We start from the raw sequence: 20,022 nt of genomic DNA on the forward strand, positions 1-20,022 counted from the left end.
CTGCCAGGGGTAGTGGTGGTACTCACCAGCTTCAGCTGCCCTTTGAGGGGCCACAACAGACCCTCACCTCAGCTGAGGGAAGACCACAGCACCCCTGGGTGCATCCCACTCACCCTCCTGCCTGGGCAGCAGCTGCCAGTCCGCTCCCAGAGCCCCGATGCAGGCACGCTTATCCCCAGCAACACCATGGGTCTTGCGATGGAGCAACAGCACTGGGGCACCAAGGGCAATGCCATAGGAAAGCTGGACCTACAACCTCCCACCTGCCCCACCGCAGCAGCCCAGGATGGCAAAACATCTGCACAAAGGGGCAAAGTAACCCTTTCCCTCCCACCCCCAGCCCTGCAGCTACCTTAGCCCCTCTATCCTGTTAACAGCCCTAGAGAAAGGGTGCCCAACAGAAACTTCAAAATATCCCCATCCCCTCCTTTTGCTAATAGTGTGTAACAAGCTCTTTTCCCCACTTTTTCTTACTACTCAGTTCTCAACACCATAGTCCAAGGAAGAGAAAACATAGAGTCTTGTTAAAACCAGAGTCAGGAGCAGAGAGCCAAGTTGAACAGGAGTAAAATGACAGTCCTCGGTCCCTACTGCGCTTCAGAAGTTCACCTCATCGTGAAGGACTTGGATCTCAATCCAAAGACGGGCAATAAAACAACCAGGGACACAGTAAATATCTTTACAGCACTTCTTTACCCAGGCCTTTTTTGCTGATGATGTAATTAGAAGCTAAAAAAATAATCTTTGCTTTTTTTCTCCTGCATCAATATATGCTGGTTTACAAGACAGTAAAAAGGATTATCCCATGGTAAAAGTCAAACACCCTGCAGATACAGAGGATTCCACAGCACCATGGATTGGGAGCACTGAGCAGAACAAAAACAGTCGTGTCCATGGGAAACAGGTAACATGATGTTCAGGAAAACAGCATTCCCCTTTCTTCTGTCACTTGGTGAGCTAAGGTATGGGCCAAGAGGGACAGGAGCACTGATGAGGGCAGCCCCAGAGTTCCTGTCATTTTTTACAGCAGTGAGGTTGACCCTGTAAGAAGGCCTGTCTCCACTGGCTACTAGATAGCAGTGGGTATGAGGGCACACTGAATTTTAATAAGAGTGGAATCCAGAGATATTTGGAAAGCATCCTAGGCACAACCATGTCCTGAACCCCTCTGCTTACCTTCTCCCCTTCCCACCCACCCCAGACAAACTAAGACAATCCTGGAGAGTTTATTCCAGCCAAAGGTGACATCAGTGCCTCTTGCTGGCTTCCCTTTGAGTTGCAGTCCCTGGGTCATCAATATGAGCCATAACGATCCTGGGGAGGAAACACACCAAGACACCATGTTGCAACACTTCATGCAAACTCCAGAGATAGATAACAAGTTCTTGAGGTGTTTGTGACTGGAATGCAGCACAAGGTTACCTACAAAAGGCACTATGCAATGGCAGGACATAAAATGACCTTAATGTTTTAAGTTCTGCCTGGGACTTGGGGAAGGGCATATCAGACATAACAAGGCATCCTGTCCACCAGGAGAGTAAGGTTAGCCAAGGGGAGTTAAATGGCCACCAAGAATTGCTCAGCTATTATAGCACACTCAACAGCTACAAAAGACAGGTTTCTACCTGGGATTTTCCAGCGATTTGAGAAGACAATGATAATTCGACTAGAAGCCCAGATATAGTGAAAGCCCCTGAGCACAACAGCAGCTTAGAATCACACAATCATAAAATCATTTCAGTTGGAAGAGACCCTCAGGATCACCGAGTCCACCCATAACCTAACTAGCACTAAATCATCTAAACATCTTTAAACACCTCCAGGGATGGTGACTCCACCACTTTCCATTAAGAACTTTTTCCTAATATCCAACCTGAACCTTCCCTGGCACAACTTGAGGCCATTCCCCCTTGTCCAATCACTTGCTACTTGGGAAAAGAGACCAACACCCTCCATGCTACAACCTCCTTTCAGGTAGTTCTAGACAGCAATAATGTCTCCCCTCAGCCTCCTTTTCTCCAGGATAAACAGCCCCAGTTCCCTCAACCACTCCTCAGACTGGTGCTCCAGGCCCCTCACCAGCTTCGTCACCCTCCTCTGCACTCTCTCTAGTACCTCAATGTCCTTCTTATGATGAGGGGCCCAAAACTGAACACAGGATTCAACGTGTGGCCTGACCAGTGCCGAGTACAGTCGCACAATCACTTCCTTAGTCCTGCTGGCCACACTACTCCTGATACAAACCAGGATGCTGTTGGCCTTTTTGGCCACCCCAGCACACTGCTGGCTCATGTTCAGCCAGTTGTCGACCAGCACCTCCAGATCCTTTTCCACCAGGCAGCTTTCCAGCCACTCTTCCCTGAGCCTGTAGCACTGCCTGGGGTTGTTGTGACCCAAGTGCAGGACCCGGCACTTGGCCTTGTTGAACCTCATACAATTGGCCTCAGCCCACTGATCCAGCTGGTCCAGATCCCTCTGTATGGCCTTCCTACCCTCCAACAGATCAACACTCACATCTGCAAACTTAGTGAGGGTGCACTCAATCCCCTCATCCAGATCACTGATAAAGAGATTAAACAGAACTGGCCCCAGTACTGAGCCCTGGGGAACACCACTCAGGACTGGCTGCCAGCTGGATTTGGCTCCGTTCACTACAACTCTGGGCCCGGCCCTCCAGCCAGTTCTTTATCCATCACAGAGTACACCCATTCAGGCCATTAGCTGCCAGCTACTCCAGGAGAATGCTGTGGGATACAGTGTCAAAGGCTTTACTGAAGTCTAAGTACACAGCATCCACAGCCTTTCCCTCATCTACTAGGTGGGTCACCGTGTCATAGAAGGAGATCAGGTCGGTCAAACAGGACCTGTCTTTCATAAACCCATGCTGACTAAGCCTGAATGTGCCACAGTGTAACCTCACCTGGAGGGAGCTCATCACTCCATTGGCTAGGACAGCCATCTTGCCAGCAACTGATTTCACTCCTTGCTTGAACTGTGCAATGTCAGCTGTAGGCAGGACATTTCCAATTGACACACCACCTGTGAGAACCATCAGGAGTTAGGCTGGAGTCCCCCAGCTCCAAAGAGCACCCTGACCCCCTCCAGTCTAGGTCCTCCAAAGCCGTCCCCTTCTGCAAACTGCTGAGTGCTCACAAACCTGAGTGCACATTCTCAGCCTCTCCAAACAGGTCTGCAGAGCTGATGGCGCTGCTGCCCGAGAGCTGCTGCAGTCGGGATCTGGCTTCATACTGCAGCAAACAGAACAGTTATAAAAGAAGTGAACAAAGTAGAACCTGAGCAAACAGGAAAAAAATGAAGACAGAGCTGTACCAGCTTAAGCACTGCAGATTGCATCTACCTCAGCATCTGCCTCCCGGCCAAAGAACATATCTGAAGATATAGCTTTAGCCCCTGCAAACTTCTGACGAGCTTCATTAGATTCCACAACGGATGTCCTGTTCTCTGTCTCCCGCCTACTGGTGGGTCTACAGAAAAAAGAAAAAGAGAAGAGATACCTCTCCTTAAGCTCACCAACACATGAAGGAAACAGACTTCTCTCTCAGACCCCATCCGATCAAAGGAAAGCAACAAACCCACGAGTGCTAGCTACCATCAGAGTTCTCCTCTCCCCACCTCAGGACAGCCAACACTCAGGACTGTTAGACCATATCAAACTTAGGGACACGACAGGAAAAGAAGTGCCCAAGCCTCTTTCATTGAAGGACCTTTTGCTTGGGCTTGTTCACATGTGTTGTCTTCTGCAGCACAAAGCTCCTGCTATAACACAGCAGCATCTCTCTCCCCACAGCTCCTAGGCCCATCCCTTTGTTCCCCACACAGGGTAAGTACAGCAGCAGGCACTTTACCTCTCTGAAACTGGCCGAATACTGGAGATGGTCACCTCAGGTTCCTCCTCTTTGTCCATACCCCATGAAGAGTCAGTTTCCCACCGCGAGCCAAATGCATCTTCAAATGAGAAGGGACTGTATTTGTACCTACGTAGCCAAAACAGGTAATTCAGGCCAGGCATTAAATTCAGGAATAAGTCAAAGACTACACTGAAGCTGAGTCTTACTTGGGGGGTCCAGATGTGAAGCTTCCAGCATCTTCAAACAAGTCCAATTGTGAGCGGGAAGATTTTGCAGCCAGCGGTGTCTCCTGCTCAATCACTTGCATCTCAGACATCACCGAGTGTGAAACAGAACTGGCACAACACAGAAGCAGTCAGGGCTGATAGGTCTGACAGATCCAGCCCCTACCGCCAGTCTTTCTCAAAACTGAATTCGGCCTTCATAGGCAGGGCAGGTGCCACAAGTCTCAAGGGAGAATTTGGGATGCCAGCCCCCTTCACCACTTAGCCAGCTTATCCTGACTCCCTCACAAGTCTTGAGCTACCTTCTTAAGGACATATTCTGCAGGGGGATATCTTGCCAGACAGCAGGGTTCTAGGGCTAGACACTGACAGGCCACACACATCTTTAGAAAAGCTCAAATGAGAACCAGAACCCCTGAGCATTCTTTCTGGGACCTGAAGCATTTTTAGACAGTCCAGCATATGAGCACTTTAAATCAGCTCCTTATCTGTTACAAGAGCAGCAAGTTGCTGCCTTCAGGAAACCTTTCCAGAGTGGGGTGCCTCCAAGGCACCTGTCTGTCCTTTGCCACCAGCCTGTCCTTTGCAACCCACAGCCAAGTACCTTCTGGACACCAAGCCCATGCCCAGCCTCTCCGCTTGTTCACGCTTCTTCCCTTCAAGGTTCTGAAGTTTCTTCTCTTCCTTCTTCCGATCAAGCTGTAGTTCCTGATAAGCCAGTCGCATTGAGGTGACTCTGAAGAAGAGAGCTGTGGTGGGTACTAGCGCATTACTCTTCCCCCCACCCCATGCTGTGGAGGGCCAAGCGGGAGAGTAACTCTGACGACCCCTCAAAACACCCATTTTCACAACAGCTCTGCCAAAAATCCTTACAGAGAAGCTACTACTTGTCTTCCCGTCTCATTTCCACTGGGATTCAGCTCTTTTTTTTGCTAATCATGACTGCAAGCACTGTCCCTCCACCCCACGACAGAATGCATCACCCAGTTCTGTCTTTACCTTTTTCAGTCCTGTCCAAAGGTGAACAGAAGCACAAAATACTTCCATATCTGCTCCTTACACTCTTCCAGGGGCATGCTAATATGAATACTTTGTGCCCTGCTGTACGGACTACTGCTACTGGCTACTGCTTGTGATATCATGCAGCATGTTCTGTACTCACATTAGGTCTAGGGTGAACAGCATTGACCTCATATTACTCCTGCCTTACGAATGCAAGGTATTCAGCCCAAACAGGGCACTTACATGGACTCCTCAGCTTGTTTTCTGGACTCCACTGCCTGCTGCTCTCTCAGCTGCTCTGCCACCTGGGCTTGCCGCTCAATCTCACTGAAGCTCTGGCTGCTCACTTTCTGGGCTCCAAGACCTTTTTTTGCACCCAACTTGAAAAACAAAACAAACAAACAAAAAAAAAAGTGAGTTCTTCACCCTAGAATGTTCATCATGGAAGAAAACCAGAATCCTACTTCTGGCTGAACTGATCAGGCCTTCAGTCTCCCCATGTAGTCACAATGTACAGACTTAATGGAGCTTGCAACAGAGAGAATGGAAGAATGCTCAAGAGTCAACCCACCAGTGCCAAGAGATACATGCTTCAGACCATACCAAGTAATGATCCAAAGCCTAATGCCATCTTTCAAAATATGCAGAGATACAATCAAAGCTCTTCCTTCCCCAAATGGATCTCTCAGTACACAGCTTGGTTAAGGGCAGAAAGCAAGGGCCAGCAAAAGGACAGCAGTAACATGAGACAGGCTCTACCTTGCCTCCATAAAACAAGAGCTCAGACATACCCCTTTCTTAGCAGCTCCTGGCTTCTTCTTTCCAATGAGGGAGGATTTAAGTTCTGCAAGAGGAGGGAGGCAGCAAATAAGCAGAAATTAATTAATTTAAGAAGCTAAAATTAGTCAGCAACCCACATGAACATCTACCACAGTCCAGCTGCTACAGAGTCCAGGACACACCATGCAGCTTCACATCAGAAGCCTGGGTGGCTTCACCCAGTTAAGAAAGATGCACTTAGAAGCTCCATAATTGCAGGCTGGTGGCCTAGAGAAGCATGTCTATCACTGGAGAAACTTGTTAAGTGAATTAAGGCCTTTGAATAGCTCCTCCAGTGTCATGCAGTTGGTGACCCTGTCCACTAGGATCAGGGTAGCCTGAGAAAGGCTAGATTTATTCCATTCCAAGAAAATGTAGGTCCAGGGCCATATGAAAGTGCATGCCTCACCAACGTCTTAGGGACAAAGAAGCAAGAACCCTAAAGTCACGTTTACATGAACAGACCAACAACAAAATGGACCTAAAGTGCAGCGAGCTGTAAAAGCAACAGGTTCCCCAACACCTTGCACCAGGAACCTGTCAGTCAAAGGGCATGACATGTGCCACACTTGTAAAACAAGCCAAGGTACAGCCAAGCAGCAGATGCCTGGGGAAAAGTGTAAGAACAAAGCAAACAAAGAGGGACTGCCCAGGACATTTTCCCAATTTCCGGCACGTAGCTTCAAGATCTTTTATTGCCCTTTATGGGTTTTTCTTCCACAGAAGTGTCTCCTCACTTTCTACACCCACATGAAGTTTGTCAACCCATCCTTTTGAACATTCTTGATAGCATTTGTGTATCTTTTCTAGTCTTAACATAAGTTTTTGAAATGAGGGGCTTCCAAACATTTGCATTATCCAAGCCTATTTTCAGCTTCCTGTTTTTAACATTTGATTTGGGGTTGTTTGGTTTGTTTTTTACTGTCAGGAAACATTTAACAGAAATGCCCATAAGATCCCCTTCCAGATATGGAATAGCTGCTTTATATCCCAATATGATACATGAAAGCTTTGGCTCATTCTCTCTGTCCAAGCACAGGAAGCTAAAGTTAGATTTGAAGGCAGAATCACAGAAGGGGCAGGCAGAGCTGTCACAAGCAGCCAGTGCAGGCCAGCTGCTGGCCAGTTACCTCTGGCAGGAGCAGGCCCTTGTGTTGATAGGTACATGGACATGTCTGAGGAAGAGACATAAAACACGGGGAATGAAGAGACACTTGAGGACGCAGGCTTTCCACCCAGGATGAACCCACTGTGGGCTAGGAGCACACTCTCAATAAGAAGCTCCAGCTAGATGCTATGTGTGCATCCAGGACAGTAATGGTAGTGGAGAATCAGATACAAATCCTTATTACTCTAGAAGATAAAAATTAATTTGCCTCCAAAGCTTCTGGGGGGGGTGTGGTGAACCATACACACCAACAAACACCACAGTCATGTGGCCTTGATCAGCCAAGTTCTAGATAAGCAAATCTAGATACACAAACTTTGACCAAAGCTCAAAAACTTAAAACAAGCTTTTGGGAAGGTGACAGCTTTGAGCTTGACCAACCAATGGAGGAGGAAACCTCCAGGAAACTGTGGCTTGGTTTTGGGGTTTAGGGAGATCCTCAGTATCGGCTCCACAGCAAGATAAGCTCCTTTAGATATTCTGGAAATTGGCTCATCAGTTCCAGCTCCACTGGGCTTACTACTGAACAGCAGGTGTAAGAGCAAGATTGATCTGAGAGACAGCAGAGAGTCTTACTTACCCAGAGGAGCTTTAGGAGATGTGCTCAACAAGTCAATAGAGGGGCCCTGGCTGGAATCTGTGGGCACAAACACAGAAGAGAATATTCAGCAGAGATATGCTCAACCCCTTCCTTTTCAGCATGCCCACAGTCCTACAATTTTACCACCTCTACCCCCCCCCCAAACAAGCTAAGTTACAGTCTGAAAAGTACAAGTTCCCAAGCACAACAAATTTGCATCAACACAGAGCAAGTTATTCCCTTTGCAGTGTTCTTAACACATTAAAAGAAAGCAAACACTCCGCAGAAGAATACACAAAGCCCTTTCAAATTACAGCTGCGCCCACAGATCCTTGGTTTCCTTGTCATTCCCCCAGAACAGTTTTTTGCTTTATATTCATAAATCATTTCCAGACCTATCGAATTCAGAAAGGAGTCTTTAAACAAATAGTTACATCTGCAAGCAGGGAAACAGGACAGCTAACCCCCAACAGTTTTGTGTGCATTTCAGGAAAAGCAGAGAACTGATCCCAAACAGAGCAATGTCTAATTTAACTAAGCATCATAGAGTGCACAGAGCTTCCACTCCTTCAAGCCTGAACCAAAGCAAAAGCTCAGCCCTTCCAACTGCGGTAGGAAAGCGTATGCTTCTGGAAATGAAGTCAGGTTCTTGGGAAAGTTATTCAGCAGGGAACTCACCCGACACTTCGCTGCCTTCTGATGATTTCACTGCTTTTTCCACCTCTGGGGAAGACTGTGCAGGATTCTGGCTGGCATCTGCCACATCCCAGGTACTGGAAGACTGCAAGGAGACACTCATTCCAGTGATTTGCAGAAGATGAATAAACCAAACAATCCTGAACCTACTTCTGGTTTAGTGACCTGTATTCAGTTTTAGGGCAAAGGAAACGTGTTCCAAACTCCATACTATGCCTTCAGTGAAGATAACATATGGACAAGTCCACATTCCCTTAGCGGGGACAAAAATTAAAAAAAAAAAACAGAAGCTAAGCTGAATGGAAGGCCATGAGGAACAACAGTATCACTCAACAGTAGTATCAGAGTTGGCTACTGTGAGGACTTGCCTGGTTAAAGAGATGACCTTAAATCTGGAAGAAAGAGTGTGAATGAGTGGAAAAAAATAAACTCAGCTTCCTCTGTCTTTATTTCCATACAGCCAATTCTCACATTACTCTATTCACTTGAGAAAGTCCACCTGGCATTGTGAAAGCAGTTGTTCAAACCCACTTTACCAGGTTCTATGCACTGAAAAGCTGACTAAACCAGACATTCAAAGCCAGTCCTGGCTTTAACTGTCCAAAGAGACTGTGCATCAATGCAGCATACAAAGTGTTTTCCAGGAAGTAGCTGGTAGCTCTGAGTATTCCTTGAAGAAAAAGATGGTCTCAGAAACAAAATATTACAGGCCCCATGAGGGATTGCTTAGATCTGTGACTATGTCCCATGCTGCTGACTGAATCTTAGTTCTTCTATGTTAGCACTGAGCAAGGACACAACTTAAAAGTCCTTCCAAATTAAGCAGTACCCCTGCTGGCTGAAAAGCTGGCTACTGAAGAGCTGTTAAGGCTGTCTGGTTTACACAGTTCTCACCTGTGTGTGCTCCATGAAGAAATCCGCATCACTCTTGTCAGGGGAGTGCCCAGGGGCTCCACTCAGTCCATCTATAAGCAGCTGCAGAGATAAGAGGGAAAAAAGAAGACATCCTACAAGACTCAGCATCCAGCACTACACATCCAACAGCACAGAGCTGCTCAGACTTACATCAGTGCCGTACTTGGCCATGGCAGCACTTGCCAGCTGTCGGATCTTCTCCCTGTACATCTGGGCAGCTCGACTATTATACTTAGCGTTGGCATCTGTGGTGGTGCAGCCATGCTGGCGGAAGAAAGCAGTCTGAAAAGAAAAGAACATCCAGTCTCCTGACTGCGAGATTGTACTCAAGCAAGCATTAGACATAACTCAAACCCAACAGAAAAAGGAAGCTTCTCAGAGACAGGCGACTTAATACTGAGCACACAGCATGAACCACCTGTTCACAGATCAGCTTTCTCCAAAAAGTCTCACTCCAGAACCCAGAGGGCTAAAAAACCATCCCTGTCCTCCACAGCAGGATGGTTCTGAGTCACAATGGTGAGCATGAGCCTTCAAACTGATCGGTGTTACTAATTCCTTTCCTTTAAGAGGACTACATCTCTCATTTAAATGAGATGTACGGAAGTGACACATCTGCACATCAGAACGCAACTCATTTAAAGGTCACAGTCTAATTTCCAAGCACACCTGACAAACATCTCCCCTCATTACACATTTCCAAAAAGATGGGGAGGTTGGTACTCTGAAAGCCATGTAGCAGAAAGGGACAAGAAACAGAAGATGTGGGATGCAACAGGGAAAGCAAGCAAAATGCCTACAGAGGCTCCTCACCGCGTTGGCATTGCTGCCCACTTGCATACACCTCAGCTGGAACCAGTTCCAGTTCGAATCCAATTCTGTGGACCTATGTGAGAACAAGTTATTTTTGTTAGTAACATGCTGGCATGCCAAATACAAAAGTAAGCTCTGAGCTAAAATGGTCAGGTATCCTGCTACTAGCCCAGAGTATAGGAGGCAAAAGGAGAAAGAACATCTTGGTAACTTCTTTGCTCCCATAGCAAATTAATTTGAACTTTTTAAAGTGAGGAAAAAAAAATAAATAGTTTCAGTCTCAGGCCAAATAACAGCGTCCAGCCTTAGAGGACCTCTCGCTCGTGTTGCTTAAGAGGGTGGAGCCTGAGCTAGGAAAGCACGGCCAACAACTTTCATTCCACATGTGATCTCACCACAACATGAGAGACTCATGTTCAGCCCATCCCATGGATTAGGCCAGAACACATGACAAAGCAACTGAGAAAACAACTAAGTAAAGCCAGGTGACAGAACATGTTTCATATTGGTTACTCAACTTAGCTCTGAGCAAGTAAAGGTGACAGTTCTGTTACTTAAAATGCTGTATTTTACAAGTACTGAAAATAGGAATAACAGGCTGAAAATCCAACACCATCTTCCCCACTAGGTTAATACAGAACAGACTAGAAAACATTCCTCTTTTTGCCTTGCTCAGCGTTACAATAAAGACTTCCACGTTGCTGCTTTACTGACAAGATTCACCCACCACACTCAGCTCCTACAAACGGGAGCACAGACAACATTTCTGCAAGGTTAGCAGAAGGGACACGTTTACGTTCCACTGAAGCGCTTTGGGAACTCCATCTTGGGGGGGCTGAGTGACCCACAACCTGCGGCAAGCAACCCACGTAAAGCCCGCGGCGATCACGCCGTGACAACGCGTCTCCATAAGCGAATCCCCGCGGCCGCTCCAGGGGGAGCCCCGGAGCGGCCCCTCCGCCCCGCACGCACCTGATGAAACTGAGGTGTACGCCCAGGGACCTGTGCACGCCGGAGCAGTCGATGCAGAGGAAGACCCCATAGGTGATGCTGGCCCAGCTCGGGTTCTTGGCGCCGCAGTCGAAGCACGACTGAAAGGAGGCAGGGGGCCGGCCGGGCTGAGGCGGCGGCTCTGCCGCCCCTCCTCTCCCTGCGCAACCCGCACGCCCCGCTCCCGTGGCCCGGCCGCTCTCCGCGAGCCCTCCCCGCGACCAAGCAGCCCCCCGCCCGGCCGCCCCGCCGCCGCAGCGCGGCCTGGAGCCCCGCGGCGCCCGGCCCGAGCCCAGGCAGCGGCCGCGGGGAAGCGGCCCAGCCCGGAAGGCGCCCAGCCCCTCCCCTCTACCTTGTTCGCCGGCGCCGCCCGGAGCCGCTTAAAGAGAGTCAAGATCTCCGTCTTGCTCGGCTCCACCGCCATGATCTCTCCTTCCCACACACCACTGCGGCGATGGGTGCCGGCCGGGCCCACTCGGCGCAGGCGTGGGGCCGCAGTACGGGTGCCGCCTGGGCCCACACCAGGCCGCGGACAAGTCACCGCGCTCCGCCACTCCCTGCCCCACCGCCATGGCCGGGGGGGCGCTCCGCCTTTAATCGCTCCAACCGCCGCACCCGTTTGCTGCGAGTCCCCACCCTCCCGGGGCTCGGGGCGGCCCTGGTGGCCAAGGCTGGGCGTTTCGGGTCGGGGCCCCTCCTCGGCGCCTGGAGCCAGCCCCGCCGTCATCCCATCCGCCGCGGCGGCGTCCCTGTCAGCTCTGCCTGTTCCTGACGGCGGGAGCAGCGAGGCCGGGAGGCGGTGGGGGCCTTAGGCCAGCTGCCCTGAGAGGCATCACCTGCTGCGCACTAGCACAGGTGAACAGGCTTGGGAATTATTTAGTCAGCTGGAGACTTCTCAAGAGCAGCAAACAGCCCTGCTTACCTCATCCTGGGCAGTAATGAAGGTGGGGAAGTTGTTATTTCAGAACAAATATGGTGTCATGGCCTCAAAAGTGCTGTATTACATGCCTGGAAGCAGCAAGGGATGGACTAGAAAGTCACTCAGTTATGGAAGAAAAATATAGCTGTGCTTTGCACTAAAAGTCAATGGTCTATAGCCCATTTCATGTTTTAGCCTAGAAAAAAAGTGCAGAGTGATGGAGGTTCAGAAGGACACCAAAGCTGATCAGCAGCACGTGTGGCAGACGCGCTTGACTCCCCTCAACCAAACCAGCAGCAGTTTGGTCCAGGCTCCAGAGGAGGCAAAGGCCTGAGCTGTAGCTGAGCCAGTAACTCCTTTTAGGAAACCCACCAGGCAGCAGAAGAACACACTGAACACCAAGAAGCTGTGGGTACCAGCAGTCTCATGCATATTTTCCCACTGTATGCAATGTGACTATGAGCCAATCACTTTATTCCATAAATGTGACAGCCTGAGCTCTCTCTGCTAGACAAGCATGGCTGTATGGCAATGATCTTTTACTAATCACAGATCACTGGATGAGCCCAGTTTAAGTTTTATACTCATAATTTAGCTTAAGTAACTGTTTTAAAAAGAATGAATCACTTGGAAATGTGGTGTGATTTTTAATACACTGTTTGATTCATGTTACTTAGTAAGCTAAATTTGCTGAAATCTTCAAGCTGTATGTTGTAAAGTTGTGCTTATTTTTACCAAATTTATATCTACTTAATGAAAACAAAGCAGCTACATACCATCAACAACACCTGCAAGATAAGGCCTGTTTTGTACCTTATGCTTATTGAGAAAAACACAATCTACTCAGGCAAAATAACGCCTTCAAGGCCAGCACAAAGCTACAGACCATCAACAATACCTGTAAGATAAAGCCTGTTTTTATTGAGGAAAACAGGATCCATTCGGACAGAATAACACTTTCAAGACCAGCATGAAGCAGCTTTGGACTATCAACTGTGTCTGCAGCTGATCAAGAGCCTGTCTGAAGACAATGAAAGAATCCAATGAGAAGCAAGAACACCCCAGACTCAAATAATAGTATTGGACTGAATCATCACATGAGGGGTGGGTAAATAGTCTGTAAGGGTATAATTACTCAGGAACTTCTGTGCTTGGCACATCTGTGAAGGCACCCAGCTCAAACTGATCCTATTGCTCTACTACTCCATTAAATTATTTATTTCTGTTGAACTTCAGTGCCTGGGAGTTTGCTTTGAGAGACCTGGGATCCCGTCCTCGTTGCCAATGAACTTCGATGCCTGACAGCTTCCTTGAAGACACCTGGGATCCAGACTTTGGAGCGACGTGGTCCCAGGCCCCCAGAGGGGAGGTAAGCAGGTTGAGATGCAGAATGCTGCAACTTTGAAATCCTAGGCGAGCGATATAAAGAACCAGGTGTGCACATATAATCGTTTGGCCATAAAGACATGTAATCCCTTACCTGTTTTCCCTTATGCTTTGTGTCCCTTAGACATAAACCATTGACCAAGTCTGAGACTAAGTTTGGATCCAGCCACACCTGGGCTTCTCTCTGAGAAGGAGCATAGAAAGCCGGGGGGTCCATTCTGATCCTTATGACTCAATGGGAGAGCCTCTCTCTACCTTTTCACATCTCCTGTCCCCCATATGAATCGCTCTAAAACAACTCAACCAGTTCTGCTTGATGTATTTCCTCCATGCAGTAATTGATAGAGTGAACCTTGTCATCAAACTGTGTTAAAGTCATGCTTTTCTTTAAGTGATCTAAACACTGCTTTGTGGCAAGCAGGACCCTAAATTGCTCATCCACAACAAATTGGCAGAGTTGGGAGGATGGCAGGTGATATCACTGATTACTTAGAGTGGCACCAGGCTCGTGATAATTGGTATGACTGGAAGGCTGTGGAAGAACAGCTAAAAGTGGCCAGGTGCTGTATAAAGGATAGAAAGGCAAAAGGAGTTATAATGTTAGGCACCTGCGTAGAAGCTGCTTGTCAAGAGAGGAAAACTCTAAACAGAGAGGAAAAAGATCTGAGAGAGGAAATAGAAGGTAGGAAAGCTTTTGAATCCTTCTGAGCTTATTGTCCTTGAAAACTGAGCCCCTGCAGAAACAGTTACAGGAAGAAAAGGAGAAGAAACAGAAATTCAAGGAAAAAATTGAAATTATACCTATGTGGGCTCCTGATATCCTACAGATCAGGAAACTTAATTGTGTTCCCTGAAGAATGGGATGGAAATATATGGAGTGAGCCTGATGACAGTGAACAGCGGGAGGGTGATTCTTTGTCACATCCCCCTAATATGAAGTCTGACCTGTCATTAAAAGAGAACTGTCTCAAGGACCTGGGGGTGGTTGTCAGCAAGGCAAGCTAGCAGGGATGTCCTCATATCAGACATGACTTTCCAAACTTTCTGTCAGACATAAAGAATCATAGAATGATTTGGGTTGGAAGGGACCTTAAAGTTCATCTAGTTCCAACTGCCTGCCGTGGGCAGGGACACCTTCCACTAGACAAGGCTGCTCAAGTCCCCATCCAGCCTGGCCTTGAACACTTCCAGGGATGGGGCATCCACAGCTTCTCTGGGCAGCCTGTTCCAGTGCCTCACCACCCTTATGGTGAATAATTTCTGCCTTAGATCTAATCTAAACCTACCCTCTTTCAGTTTAAAGCCATTACCCCTTGTCCTGTCACTACATGCCCCTGTAAAAAGTCTCTCTCCATCTTTCTTGTACATCCCATTTAGGTACTGGCGGGCTGCTATAAGGTCTCCTCAGAGCCTTCTCTCTCCAGGCTGAACAACCCCAACTTGTCTCAGCCTGTCCTCACAGGAGAGGTGCTCCAGCTCTCTGATGAACTTTGTAGCCTCCTCTGGACTCGCTCCAACAGGTCCACATCCTTCTCATGTTGGGGGTCCCAAAGCTGGATGCAGTAGTCCAGGTGGGATCTCATGAGAACGGAGCAGAAGGGGAGAATCACCTCCTTCAACCTGCTGGTCATGCTTCCTTTGATGTAGCCCAGGATAGAGTTGGCTTTATGGGCTGCAAGTGCACATTGCCAGGTCACATTAATAACATAAATGTAAACTCTCTTCCCTGCAGATCATCCCACTTTCCAGAGTTTTCTAAACTGAACAGGGACTAGTAGCCTGCAGCACCTAAAAGCAGCATAGGGAGCATGCCTAAAGCATGAGACAGTGACCCTTGAAAGCACTGCAGGCAAAGCTAAGGAAAAGGTAAGCAAGGCAAGACGGGAAAGCTGTTGGTTTACTGTGAAGCTCATTTGAAAACATACAGTTATCACAGAGTGCAAGCACCACTGTCAAACGTTATTATGATGGATTTGAGTGGAGAGGGGGTAGGTGACAGTGCTTGAGCTCTGCAGGTGGCCACAATGTGTAGAGAGGATGCAGGGCCACCGGTGACACAAAGATCCGTAGGACTGTGGATGTAGCATTCCTTAGGAACTGTGTGGCACCTGTGGGGAAGCCCTGTGGAGAATTTGAGAGAAAGGGCTAATGTGGTCACAGCTGGGGGCAGTGACTGTTTTTGTGTCAGCCTCCTGCTGAAAGCAGGAACAATAGACTCAGGAAGGAAAGAGGTGAAGTCAAAGGGGCAGAGTACAGGACCTGGAAAAAGACTTCCAGCTGGTAGGATAGAAAGGAAACACAGGGCGGAAGGGACTACAGGATCTGTAAATAGCTGGACCCAGTCAAAGCACTGAGACTGGAGAGATTATGGGCCCCCACACTAAAGGGAAAGAAGTGCTGACCACCACTACACTGCTTGTGGAGAAGTCTCAAGCTGCAGCTGTAATTGCCTTAAGCCAAGACTGACAAAAAAGGAGCCTCTGCAAGCAGGGTTACTGGATGATGAAAAACAGGAGGACATGGCCAGTAAAATGGATGTGCTGAAGGCATCTGAGGTGATTTGGCCTGAACTTTGGTTTGGAAAAGTTGACTGGATCCATGCTATTTAGTCAAGATGTTCCAGCAGAAAACCAGCCGATTTCTTCCAGTTACAGGACCTACTGCATTGCCCTCTCCCTCCCACCCCCTCTTTTCAGCAAGGATCTGTTAGTCTTCTTCAGAACCATCTTCTTGTATTCACTCTCTTTGATCTTTCAAGAACCTAGGTAGCTTGGTACACAGTCTCAGTTCCTTGCAGCCCCTGAGTTTTCCAGCTCCGTAGTGGTGCAACACTCTTTGCAAATCTTTTTCTTTCTCCTTTTTCTTTTTTTCTTTTGGTGCAAGGTCCCTCTGAAGACACTCGGCCTCATATCATGCAGCCTTACTCTTCTTGCTTGTTTTGCACCATTTTTCCTGGCATCCTGTAGTGGGTGTTTTCCAACCACGTTTCCCTGGGTCAAGGATGGAGTTTATGGCTCTGGCTTTGCCTCCTGTTCAGCCCCATGACCACGCTGCAGCCAATCTCTGTGTAGTTACCCTAGAAGCAACCACCTACCAGTGTGAGTGGAGTGTTCAAGCCCATTTTAACTCCAGCACCAGCTTTTTTCACAAGCAGAGGGCAATTTTGCAGCCTGCTACCCAAAAGCATAATGCTAGCGGCTCTAGAAACGGAACTGAGGCAGCCCCAGTTCATGCACAGCTAGAGAGAACCCGCCTGAAATAGCAGAGCTGAGCTCTGCACTGCTCTGGCCTTGGGCTGGATCTGCCAACAGCGCAGCAGCAAAGGGAGCGCAGAACAGTTTGTAACAGGGCTGAGGGGGTCTCCCTGCAGAATTGCCACATACTTGCACCTGCCTCAGCGCTTCATGCCAATAAAACCAGTCAGAATGAGGACATAGGGGATGGGGAAGTGGGGGAGAAAGTGAACTGAAGCTCCAATGGCCCCAAGCTCCAAGCAAGGCTGTGGGAGTGCCACCGAGACTTATCCGCTAACCGCAGCTCCCAGCTGCCATCGTAGAGCACAGCTGTCCTGTGGGCTCTTTGACCCAGATTTTGCCTACAGGGCAGAAACATCATTAATGGGTTGAGCAAGTTCAGCTGCTGCTTTGGGGAAACAGGCGTGATCTGTCATAGAGAATCTTTAACTTCCTCTTCCTAGAAAATTCATGGTCAACAGGAAATCCAGGCTTTGCATGATACTTTAGAAATTCTTTTCCTGGAAGATGTCAGCACCAAATTAATTATCTGCCAACCACACCTGTAGAAGCTTTCCCCAAGGAGTGGCTCTATTAAAGAAATAAAATATGACTCGATATTGTTTTCACTGTGTTGTCCATCAGGTACAGAGATGTGTTGCACATTTTTAGAGAAGCCATAGCGGAAGAATAGGCTTTGCTGGCCTGGAATTCAGACACAGCAATTAGTTCATGTGTGCATCTCTGTTCGCACACAGAACCTTTGGCATTGCATGGATGACAAGTTTCAACTAGAGTCTTTGTGGTTAACAAAACCTCATTTGCCTCTGTGGAAAACTAAGTCTCCAGGCAGAGCTATTAGTTTCATATAAGATCATATGTGTGTGTTCTGTTTTGGTTTTTTTTTTTCCCCTCCAGCTGCTTCTTTACTACACAGGCTCTTTTTTTACTAATCCATTTGGTTTTGGGCAGCCAGACTAAGTGCCATGCCAAAATTAATGAGGTACAGTCCAGCCAAGCAATTCTTCATTTTTGATGTGTTGTCTCCTGTCCATTACTTTAGCTCTTGGCGGGAATTTCTGATTTGCAAACATTCCTTTAGGGGACTTGTTCACAAAAGCTGCAGTATGTCACTATTTCTGGAAACCTTCAAGCAGCCCATTATGATCAGGTGGTCGTGTTTTCCTAGGACAAACAAGTCTGTTCAGACTTTGTCCTGTGGAATTTCAGGTTGTTTGTACTGTAATCAGAGGTCCTGTCCACTGGACATTTCTGTCTTCATAGCAGGTTTTGGCCACACCTAACTCTGTCCCTAATTACAGCCTAACTAGAATTCAGAGAAGAAAGTGAAGTTAAGCCTCTATGTTATCCTTTGTAAACCTCCTCTAAAATTTTTTGACCTTATATGAAAGGCTAGTGTTGGTGTTGGAAAATATGCAGGCTAACAAGGTAAATTTCAGTATTCATTGTAGCACATCTCAGGTCATTTTGTCCCTGTTCCTGTGCATGTTATCTCACAAGCCTGGCACACACACTCTCTTCACATTCGTGAGGACAAAGCAGCAACAAATCATTCAGTTCAAGTGGAACATTTGCAGTTACTGTACAACACTGATGATACTTTACCTGGGACATGGTACTGAAAGCAGAGACTAAATCTTTAAATAAATCCAAGTGTTCATACACCACCTCTAATTACATGGCACAAGCTTAGAGGTTTCTTCAAATATTGGACCTAGAGTAATAAGTAAATTCATAGCTAAATCCAGGCATTTTTTCATGCCTGTTACTTAGATCTTTAATTGCCTTTTTGGAATACTTTCTCTTTTTTTGAGAAATGACATCACTGATTCTGAACAAAATACCTTAGCCTTGTTCTTTTGGTTTGCACCCCTCTCCCCCCATTCAAGAAGTGCAGTGCAAGGGATACTTTGAGCATTACCTTTCAACAGCTGATGCATTTCTGTGTTCTCACAAATGTGCTAAATAGCATTAGTTTCAAATCTCTGTCTGTGGCAGACTACACTTCAAGGCATCCACTGTGCTGTAGAAGGTTAACTTCTGCTCTGGCAGGCAGGCAACAAGATGTTTGCAATACCCCATAAGTTAACAGTGTTTGAATCTTCCATCCCCACCTCCTTTTCAGTCTACACTTGTTAAACATCCATTTTGGTTCACTAGCTGCTGTGGTCATTTAATCCCAAATGCTCACCTATGACTTCAGACTTCCTTATCTGTGTCACTCCTTTTCCAAACAGCTCTGAAGCAGCTCGCCCTGGCGTGGCTGGTGGAGGCTTGATGGAGTTTTGCAAGTCTAACGTGAGTAAGTTCCTCACTTGTGCTAATCCAGCATAAGAATTTCACTACAGAAGGCTACTACAAACACTGCATTTCAACAACAATTTCAAGCAGATGTGGTAAGTAAAGAGTTTTTAAAGTATTGTTTGGTTTAGTTTTTCCAAAAATGGTAGCGCTTTTTTTTTTATATTTTTTTTGTTCCCTCAAGCTCTAAAGCATACCCCACACAGAACACGTCCATCAGTCCTCACATTTGAATATGCAGAGCACTAGGATCTCAGGACCCCACTTTGTCTTAGCAGCCTCAGAGGCTTTCAAGAGCAGAAAGACAGGTCAGATAAAGAGGTTTGATAGCTCATCCCTGGTGAATGGCACTTAACAACTGGGCATGAGTACACCTGCAGCAATTCAGGACCAAAAGAAGTGTTATCCCTCTGTAGCTACTGTTGCGCCAGCCAGCACGTAGCTTCCACACACTGCTACCCTTCACCACAGTGTAGGGACCTTTGACAAAGCAGGAGAGGCACTTCTAGCATGTATAAGTCAAGAACATGTAGGAGAAGGAATGTTCATGAAGAAGAGAAGTATAGCCAAAACATTCTAGAAGCATTAGAAACCTCAACAGCACTGGAATGCAGCTGCCTCTTTGTTCATACCAGCCTTGTGTGTGTCAAGGCCAGGTCTAGCTCAGGGAACATTGAATCAACTCCAACCTGTTGCCAGACAGTTCTGTTCAGAGCCTGAACAGCCACATCATGAGAGACAGAAGCTTCTTTCTCTTGTCCCCAAACTATACTATAATTAAATCCTGATGTTATCTCAGTAAATCTGAGTACAGCTGGAAGAGACATCAAGGTTGTTGAAGCTGTATCACTTATATCAGCTGCCTTGCAAGGGGAGCCACCAATCCTGAAGTGAAGGATAACTGAAGACTTCTGAACAATATTGGAGAATAAATAGATTTCTGCTAGTCAGCTTGAGCCAGAAAGGGGAAGCAATACCAGAAGTTCCCATTGCCCTGCACATCCAAAGTTTCTTGAACAGGAAGCTTGGGGGCAGGGCACACCCCAGCAGGCATGCATGTGCATTGAAGCATCTCCTTTCTCTGTT

The 20,022-nt window shown here is 47.5% G+C and overlaps 2 protein-coding genes and 1 long non-coding RNA gene across 12 annotated transcripts in view; 2 read left to right on the plus strand and 1 right to left on the minus strand.

Moving 5' to 3' along the window:
- The window catches only part of CSTPP1 (centriolar satellite-associated tubulin polyglutamylase complex regulator 1), an 81,210-nt gene extending 80,536 nt beyond the window's left edge, over window positions 1–674 (plus strand). For all 7 annotated transcript variants that reach the window (XR_010473249.1, XR_010473248.1, XM_065065991.1 and 4 more), the window contains one exon: window positions 482–674. Coding sequence is in view for 3 of the 7 variants with exons in the window: in XM_065065988.1 (XP_064922060.1) it covers window positions 482–569 (88 nt within the window). In the remaining 4 variants the exon portion in view is untranslated. The remainder of the gene's footprint in view (window positions 1–481) is intronic.
- ARFGAP2 (ADP ribosylation factor GTPase activating protein 2) lies at window positions 675–11,655 on the minus strand. 4 transcript variants are annotated; one of them, XM_065065957.1, is made up of 17 exons: window positions 11,429–11,655; window positions 11,059–11,177; window positions 10,087–10,159; window positions 9,424–9,555; window positions 9,253–9,333; window positions 8,341–8,443; window positions 7,663–7,719; window positions 7,045–7,089; window positions 5,887–5,939; window positions 5,339–5,475; window positions 4,698–4,829; window positions 4,076–4,204; window positions 3,867–3,995; window positions 3,359–3,485; window positions 3,158–3,248; window positions 2,921–3,039; window positions 675–1,314 (listed from the first exon to the last, which is right to left on the minus strand). In XM_065065957.1, the coding sequence occupies exons 1-17, from the start codon at window positions 11,498–11,500 to the stop codon at window positions 1,294–1,296; spliced, it is 1,620 nt and encodes a 539-aa protein (XP_064922029.1). In that variant the 5' UTR covers window positions 11,501–11,655; the 3' UTR covers window positions 675–1,293. The 4 variants fall into 4 exon arrangements, with proteins under 4 accessions (XP_064922029.1, XP_064922030.1, XP_064922031.1 ...); XM_065065958.1 differs by lacking the exon at window positions 7,045–7,089 and having other exon boundaries at window positions 11,429–11,651; XM_065065959.1 differs by lacking the exon at window positions 11,059–11,177 and having other exon boundaries at window positions 11,429–11,511.
- Window positions 11,656–13,911: 2,256 nt separating this feature from the next.
- On the plus strand, window positions 13,912–19,115 carry LOC110358574 (uncharacterized). The gene is made up of 2 exons (XR_010473250.1): window positions 13,912–15,247; window positions 18,873–19,115. It is a non-coding gene; the product is annotated as an uncharacterized LOC110358574 (long non-coding RNA).
- The last annotated feature ends 907 nt before the right edge of the window (window positions 19,116–20,022 follow it).

This window comes from Columba livia, chromosome 5, assembly GCF_036013475.1.
Source record: "Columba livia isolate bColLiv1 breed racing homer chromosome 5, bColLiv1.pat.W.v2, whole genome shotgun sequence".
Lineage (NCBI taxonomy): Eukaryota > Metazoa > Chordata > Aves > Columbiformes > Columbidae > Columba > Columba livia.